General features: G+C 36.1%; 1 protein-coding gene across 10 annotated transcripts; it reads right to left on the bottom strand.

Annotated features, from left to right (window-relative positions):
• Positions 1-275: 275 nt before the first annotated feature.
• LOC141700871 (uncharacterized) lies at positions 276-5320 on the bottom strand. Of its 10 annotated transcripts, none has more exons than XR_012566562.1 (7): positions 5160-5320; positions 4950-5015; positions 4185-4544; positions 3614-4074; positions 3333-3415; positions 2668-2869; positions 276-2472 (listed from the first exon to the last, which is right to left on the bottom strand). XR_012566562.1 is itself a non-coding variant. In XM_074504547.1 (6 exons), exons 4-6 carry the CDS (start codon positions 3392-3394, stop codon positions 2332-2334), a joined length of 405 nt encoding a protein of 134 aa, XP_074360648.1. In that variant the 5' UTR covers positions 3395-3406; positions 3614-4544; positions 4950-5015; positions 5160-5317; the 3' UTR covers positions 276-2331. The 10 variants fall into 10 exon arrangements, 2 of the variants coding, with proteins under 2 accessions (XP_074360648.1, XP_074360647.1); XR_012566555.1 differs by having other exon boundaries at positions 276-634; positions 1455-2472; positions 3614-4544; positions 5160-5316; XR_012566556.1 differs by having other exon boundaries at positions 276-634; positions 1798-2472; positions 3614-4544; positions 5160-5316.
• Positions 5321-8512: the final 3192 nt, after the last annotated feature.

Raw genomic sequence — 8512 nt, 5'->3', positions numbered from 1 at the left:
AAAACTACCATAGTTAAATTTAAGGTCAAGATATTTATTTTATTTGACAATGTCTTCATCTAGATTATAATTACAAGTAATGTTTATTAATTATGTATGGTTATATTTAAATATATTATTATATTTCAATAGTAATATATACATATATTAAAATGCTATTATATTTAATATATTTTCATTGTATATCATATTTTCACTTGTATTTAACTAAATATTTACTAAATTTATTTTAACATATAAAATTTTCATATATATGTAAAATTTTAATATATATGTAAAAATAATAATAACATAATTTTATTAAATGTAGCTAACCTTTATAGCTATTACCCAGTTAACATAGATATTACATATAGTCATCAAGTCATCTAAATTACCGAGGTAAGAACACAAATAATTCTTTCCGCGCTATCTCTATTTTGACAATAATAACAAACCCCTCTCTGCTGTTGTCAACAGGAGCAATTCTCTGCGGTTGTCCACCTGATCAGTTCTCTGTTGTTCTCAATCGTATAATTCTGCAAAACACCTGTTAGTTCTTCTTTCTTGATCGTCTTTATCTTGGTTCTTTCTTGCAAAATGCATCTGTACCCATTGGTTCTTTCTTGTAAAATGGTACCCATTCTTGAATAGTCTGCACATAATGTGAGTAAATTTTGAATTTTAAGTGTTTTATATCATGTGTTTATATATGTATGTGTGTATCTCCAGTAAGTACCCACACAGATAATTCATTATTAGAATCTTGATGCATGCCCTATACACCAATTCTTCTTACTCTGCAATCTTTTTGTGTTTTTTGTATCTTTATGCATCTTTAAGTATCAGCATGTATAAAGTGTGTGTTTGTATGTGTGTATGTATTCAGTACGTGTGCTTCAATATATGTGTGTATGTGGTTGTGTGTGTGTTTCTATATGTGATATGTGTGTGTTTCTGTGTATGAGTGTGTGTGTTTCTGTGTTTGTGTGTGTGTTTCTATACGGTAATCAATGTTGTTGGAAATCAGTATGTGTGCTTCAATATGTGTGTATGTGGTTGTGTGTGTGTTTCTATATGTGATGTGTATGTGTTTCTCTGTGTGTGTGTGTTTCTGTGTGTGTGTGCGCGCACTTATATACAGTAATCAATGTTGTTGTAAATCAGTATGTGTGCTTCAATATATGTGTGTATGTGGTTGTGTGTGTGTTTTTATATGTGTATGTGTTTGTGTGTGTGTGTTTCTGTGTTTGTGTGTGTGTGTGTTTCTGTGTTTGTGTGTGTGTGTTTCTATACGGTAATCAATGTTGTTGTAAATCAGTATGTGTGCTTCAATATATGTGTGTATGTGGCTGTGTGTGTGTTTCTATATGTGATATGTGTGTTTCTGTGTGTGTGTTTCTCTACTGTAATCAATGTTGTAAATATGTGTGCAGAGATAAATACGTATAAAGTATCATGGAAAAGCACAACACTTTTTCTCCTAGACTTCGCGAGCTAACTAGCTTCTTCAGTGAAGTCCACCGGAACCAATTTCTTATAATATCCAACACCTCTGCTTGCCTCTCCGAGTCCATAGATATTGGCAAATTTATTCGCCGGGCTAGACTCCCTTCCGATGGCCTCAATATGGCCATCGTACAGCCCGACGACCTCTCTCTTTCCCCTGCCCCCGTCACTTCATCACTTTTCATCAGAGCTAATACAAAATCTTTCACGAACGAGGCTCTGTTAAGAGAGATCATAGCTAACAAACAGCTGATAGGCTTCCAGATTGTCGTCATCAATTCCTATCATAAAAGGAACTTCTCTACTAACCTGGTCATCTCAATATTGAAACTCGTATGCACCAGTCGTCGAGATTTAAAACTTCTGGTCATCACTTCCCCTGCTTTCACCAGCCACCTTGCCCAGTATCTCCCGGGCTCTTCAGTTCACGAAGTTCCCAGAGCCATGCTCGAAAAACCCCCAACATCAGTACGTCCAGTCGCCCAATTTGAAAAGCCCCTTACCTACTATCTCTTACTCCTGAAAAGTTACGGCATTGTTGATATCGTGAACTTCAGCTTTCTAACCCCACCGCCAATCAAGAAGGTGCTAAACGCGATTGATGACATTTACTACTTGAAAGCCCTGGATAAGGAAGCTGTGCTTACCATGCTGGGCAGCTGTATGGCGGAATTACCTTTCGACCCGATGCTGTCCAAATCCATAATTGCCTCAGAGGATTATGGTTGCAGTCTGCAAATGTCAACCATAGCTTCCATGTTATGTGTTCATCGGTTTCTCTTCAAAGATCCAAACAGAAGAAATGTTAAGACTGTAAGCCATTGTGGAGACCACATCGATATTCTAAGACTGTATGAAGGATGGAGAAACGCTGTGACCAGTCAGAAAGCTGTGCCCAGTCCCAGTCCCAGTTCCAGTTCCAGTTCCAGTTCCAGTTCCAGTTCCAGTTCCAGTTCCAGTTCCGACTGGTGCAATGCCAATAATCTGAACGAGAAAGCAATGCAAAAGGCACACCAATTAAGAGATCACTTTCAGGGTATCATGGAGAATATCGGTATTACTGTGCAATCAGATTACGGAAAGAAAGGCAGAGAAGAGGAGGAAGTCTGTGCAATTATGAAGTCTTTAAATTCAGGGTTCTTTCTGAACTGTGCTAGGTACAGAGGGGGGAACTCCTACCTCACAGCCAGAAATTTGGAGGTCGTGCAACTCCACGAGAGCTCTCTCTGCTTCGAGAAACCACCAAGGTGGGTACTTTTCAATGATCTCCAAGATGGTGTAATGACAGTGGTTAGTAAAGTCGACCCCGGGCAACTTGCAAAGCTGGCCCCACAATTTTACACAATGAAAAGATTGCAAAGCATAGGTGCACTGCACCTCCCTGTTGGAACGGGGTATTCACGCAAGTGAAGTATAACAACAAAGATCGTATGACCACTTCATACTGTATGATGCTACTTTACAGATGAACATCTGTACTCGTGTAAACAATGTTGATTAAGCTCGTCTCTACATATGTAGTCGATTTTAGTGGTTATAGTAAAACAGGAGTATTAGTATTGTTACTGTGTTTCCAGTTGTAACTCTATGTCTGCTTATGCTGGTGTAAACTGTTGTGAATCTCTGTTTTGGTAAAGTGACCTGTTGTTGATTAAGCATCTACTGAAGAAAGGAAGAGATCTGTGGTGTGAAGTTTTGAAGGAATGCAGATTGCTTTCTAGTGTTTGTAATGTATTTGTTAGTGTTATATTATGTACAAAATGCTATAAACTTAAACTAAACAATGCATATGCATAAAACGACCTTACAACTATAACAGTAGAAATAACTTCTTAAAATCCTACCTGTTTATCACACTCTCGATGAACTCCGGAATATTGCCAAGGGTTTCGATTTTACTAAGCATCTTGAGCGCAGCCTGTATTTCCTAGCACAAGAGATTTAAGTAAAGGATTTAGAATACTTAATCACCGAGTCACCACATTTGATTTTTTAAAGAACTTGGTGAAAATTCAATGTGACTATGGTATTTTCATTGGTATGAAATTTCATTGATGTGCTGAGCTAAATTAAAATGAAGACTGTAATTAGAACTTGTCCAAAAATTCGGCAATGGAGAACATACCCTTTAAAACCATTACTTTCTTCAATATGACTCCTGTTGGCTGGTGGGAATTTTCTACTGCCTTTGATATTTCTTGCCACTTCTCCCCATGTTTTGGTACTGCAGCAATGTATCTTTTCAAAACATCCTTACAAGCCCCGAAATCCCCAAATATCTGGTGCAAGCGTCACTGCCGGACTGGCCTAATAAGCCAAGTACTGGCCTTCTCTACCTTCCTGCATGCCAAAACAGCTTATAGCTAAAATGAGGGAGCATCTGAGCTCTTGGTTTTTCGTTGAGGACGTGGAACCATCTCGATTGAAGAAGCCCATAGAGTTCCCCTATTAAGACATTCCTGCAAAGCCTTTGCCATCAGAATCTCAGCTTCCTTCTTGTTGTCGTGCCTGGATTCGGCTTGCACAGCCGCATGCCCGAGTTCAGGGCTCTGAGGACCCTTTATCCTTGCCATGGTGAGAAGAGCCCTAGATTTGCTCGATCAATTCATTTTCTCTTCAAGGTTTGCTAGTGAAAGCCAGAGTGAGTGCAACACAATTCGGACATCTGTTTAAACCTGACTCATACACTTCCTTACCTTGATCCAAACGATTGAGTCGGTATTCTAGATGTCCAAGCATCAGCCACGGTCTGGAAAATGTAGGGAAGTATTTCAGCCCTTCATCAAGTAACCTTCTTTGTTCAGATATATTTGCCAACTCCCACTCAACTATGGCAGATTTCATATGCACGCATGCTGTGACTTCCGTCTCTCCTGTTGCCTTGGCAAGAAGCGTTCTAGCTCTTTCGAACTCCAACTTATCAAATTCCAGCTTAAAAGCAGCAAGCCAAGTTTCCTCTGAATTTGGGATGGCTACAACTGCCTGCCAAAAAATTGATCTAGCAGAAGGCACATCACAAGCAAGCCACGTCTATCTTGTACCCATTAACCATAGTGCTAAATGAAAATGAAGAGTAATTAGAACTTGACAGTCCAAAAATTAGGCAATTGAGAACATAATGTTAAAACAAGACGAGAACTTTAATAAAAAATAGCTATATGAATAACTGTAACAGCAGCGAATACACATCAAGGTAGTTTCAAATATTGATCAAAGTTATAGGTAATTAAAAAAAATCATCAACAGAAGAAGTTCTCAATTAATTTTACGTTTTCCTTGAATGTTGCAACATAACAATGCTTTCAATTAAGTTGACCATTATTCATAAAAAGTTTCCAGAGCTAGGTGGTGAAATATGAAATCAAGTATAGAACCTAAATACATCATATAGCCATCATATTACTCAATAGGTATATAAAGAAGAAATAAAACAATTAAAAACTTAAAAATTAAACCCCCACAGGATAAAAGCTTCCGATAGAAATTCCCGCTTGGTCAGCATTTACCCTGAGCACTGCACAGCCAATCTACAAATGAAAAAGCACAAATCAAAATTAAAACAAATAAATAGATTTGAGCATCTATCATTTAAAAAACAAAGCTTCTCTGCTCAACTGGTATAAGAATTAACGATAAAAATTTAAAAGTATTTGGTCAGCTTAGAGATTTACCTCCCCCAAATCAAATCCATCAACTAATTGTTCATACTCATCCCAAACATAAGTACGTATGTATGTGTAATCTCTCTCTCTCTCTCTCTCTCTCTCTCTCTCTCTCTCTCTCTCTCCTGTTCTTATCCTACCTACAAAGATCATCGGCCTTTCCGCCTCCTTGTCTCCTTTTATACACTTCCTCACATTTGTTTATTTCCCTGTAAACGCTAAACATTTATTTATAATAATTTTTTTAAATAAATTAAACTCTTTAAGTTAAATAAATTTCTGTTTTAACCATGTAATTCCTCATCCTAATTTTTAAATTTTTATAATAATAATAATAATAATAATAATAGTAATATTAATATTTTGATGTGTGAATCCTAAGAGTAGATTATTTATTTTTTATATTATATTTAGTTACTTGACGGAACTAGATTTTAAATTAGATTAATTATTTAACGTTAACTCCGAAATATTTAATTTGACAACCTAAGTTCGTATCAAGATATTAATTTTTTAAGTTTAAGGTCGGTGGCTAGGTATATAAATTTTTGGCCTCCTAAACTAGATGTACATGGCCCACATAACTGATTTTTAAGTCATGAAATATGGTATATGTCGAATCAAGAGGTATTACTATTAATTAATAATATGGTTCGCGTTCGACTTGACTTGAAATATCAGTGATCAAACTCGTATTTAGCTTGTTAATCAAGGAGTTGATCTTGAGTATCACTTGTCGTTCAATTATAAAGCTCGACCTGACTCAATTCATTTAAAAAAAAGTCCAGCTTACCTCGACTTGCATAAAACTCGGCTCAATTCTATTTTTTTACTTCAAGTTAATGCAACAATAAAAGAAGTGAACTCTAATCTTCTTCACATTTTTCTTCAGTATCATGAGCTTGAACTACTGTATAGATTGGATCTATCAGAGTTTGAGATTTAGATTTCTTAGATACTGACTTCTTCTTTGTAACAGCTTTGGCTTTAGGCTTTGAAATCTTTGACTTTTCTTCTATCTTCTCTTTTCCTTTAAACTTGTTGTCAGCAGTTCCAATAGCTTGTGATCTGAGAGATCTTTCATCTTCTGCCTGACTGATTTCCCTTATAAATATACCTTTGGTTGATCTGTTAGAAGGATCGTCTTCATAAAGTATTTGAGAAATAACAGCAATATCAGCATTTGTTGTCTTCATAAAATTTTTGAAGTGTTCCTCTATCTGCCTTACCTGTTCAAGATCAACTCCATGATTTTATTTTGCAAATATTCTTCTACTCACCTCAGAGTCAAATAATTGAATCTTTGGATCCTTGTAGAACAGAGTTGCCTTTATTTCTTTAAGTTTCAGAGTTTGAAGATATTGACTTGCTTCGGCACCAGCTTCTCTCTCCAGAATACCAGGATCTTCATCAGCAGCAGTTGTGACTTGTGAAGATTGTTGCATTTTGCTAGTCACAGTCAAATCTTCGACTCTTCTTTCATTCCTCTAACTTTCTCCTCATTGTCTAGACTGAAATCTAGTGATTGCTTTTGATAAACCACCAACTCCAACCAGCTCTTCACCTCTTCTCCTTTTGCTTTCCTTATGTCCCCCTTATTACCTCCATCAGGATTTTCATCATCAGTACCTGTCAATGTCAGCCGCTTGTATTTAGATTTAATAATTTTCTCCCCTTTTTGGCATCATCACCAAGAAGTAGAAAAAGAATCAACTCCATTGAATTCTGTACTTCTGTAAGTTGATCAGACATTTGAACTTGTTTAGCTTCCAATCTAGCTTGACTTGCTTCAGTTGCAGTTTGTCTGACAACTATTGGTGAAATTTGTTTCTGAATTTCGTGATGAGTAAGTAGCTTTGAAGCAATCAATAAATCTTTGATCTGATTTATTTGAGTAGTAATTGCTTCATGAGGTGTGTGTAAGAATCTGACAAATAAAGTTGATGCTTTCAGATGATTCAGTACATCAGGATTTATAATCTTCTGTTCAGTTGTTTCCAGATGTGCAACAACTTGTGTTTAAGAAATAGGATATGTATCATCTTTCCAATGAGCATTCCATAGATTATCAGAATAATCATACTTCTTCTTAGCATCTAACTCTTTTATTTTCTGTTGTCTCACATGCATAAGCATATCTTCAAGAAAGAAAAGATCATCCTCAAGATCTAAAATAACATTAGATATATGAATTTTTTTACCATCATTAGATTCTTTAATAGCAGCTGGATCTTTGCACCAATTGCTGAACTTTATCGCCAGCTTCAGCATGTAGAATAGAATGAGAAATTGGTGCAGTATATGATCCAGTAGCTTCAGAAGCTTCCACACCTTCAACAATTAACTCAATATCTTTAAGTATTGTAGATAAATGAATTGGAGCTTCAAGATTAACTTCCAGGAGCTCAGTTCCTGTAGAATACTGTGGTGGTCTGAAATGGATGAAACTTTATGAATGGACTGTTGTGCTACTATATCTTCAGCAACAACAGGGATTTCCTCAGGTGATGGAAAAGTAGAGTAAATGGATTTTCTTTTAACAAAAACAGGGATTGTCTCATGTGGTGGAATAGTAGAATGTATGGACTGCAAGAAAGTATCAGTACTTAGACTTGCAAGGAGATTAATAGCCTTTGTTACATCAGAGTTTTCATGAGATTCAACAGACCGTTGTTCAGCATCTGTTCCTTTAGTACCCTGAGCACCTGCAAACAATAGCAAATAAAACTTAATCTCTCTATTCTTTTACAGTAGTCTCACTACTCTTCACACCATACATCTCATGACTTTTAATAGTCAAAACTTCTTCACAAGGATTACTAAATCCTATCTCTCATCTACCTCTCCTTTTTCCAGGAAGGATCTTCCTCTCTTAAATTATGTTTTTCTCTCAATCATTTCACACATATCACAGAAAAAGGCTCAAAAAGATTGTACTACAGAAATAAGAGGTGACTAAAGAAGGGTAATATGTGATCATACAACTAGAGGTAGTCCTTAAATAAGGTCTAGAATTAATCATGTCAACATGATTTATATCATGAAAAATATATAATAAATGCTAAAGAACTAAATCGGTATTTAAAATAAATGCAGATAAAATAATAACAGTGTTTATACCTTGTGAATCTGAAGATGCAGATTCCATGCGAACATTCAGTTATGGTACTGATAAAATATCAGTAGACAGTTGAGACGGATGAACTCTGCCTTCAACATCAATAATAAGAGTCACTACAACAAGAGTAAGGCTTGCATTGCAATTTTAATGCAATGGTTCTTATGTAGTTGAAGAATCAGAAGTTTCTGGATGACTTTGACAACCAGGTTCTTGTGTACTCTTCTCCCAATTGCAGTAATAG

The sequence above is a fragment of the Apium graveolens genome, unplaced genomic scaffold (genome assembly GCF_009905375.1).
Source record: "Apium graveolens cultivar Ventura unplaced genomic scaffold, ASM990537v1 ctg3009, whole genome shotgun sequence".
Taxonomy (NCBI): domain Eukaryota; kingdom Viridiplantae; phylum Streptophyta; class Magnoliopsida; order Apiales; family Apiaceae; genus Apium; species Apium graveolens.
Note: the sequence above shows the minus strand (reverse complement) of the source record. Positions and strands in the feature narration are given on the sequence as shown.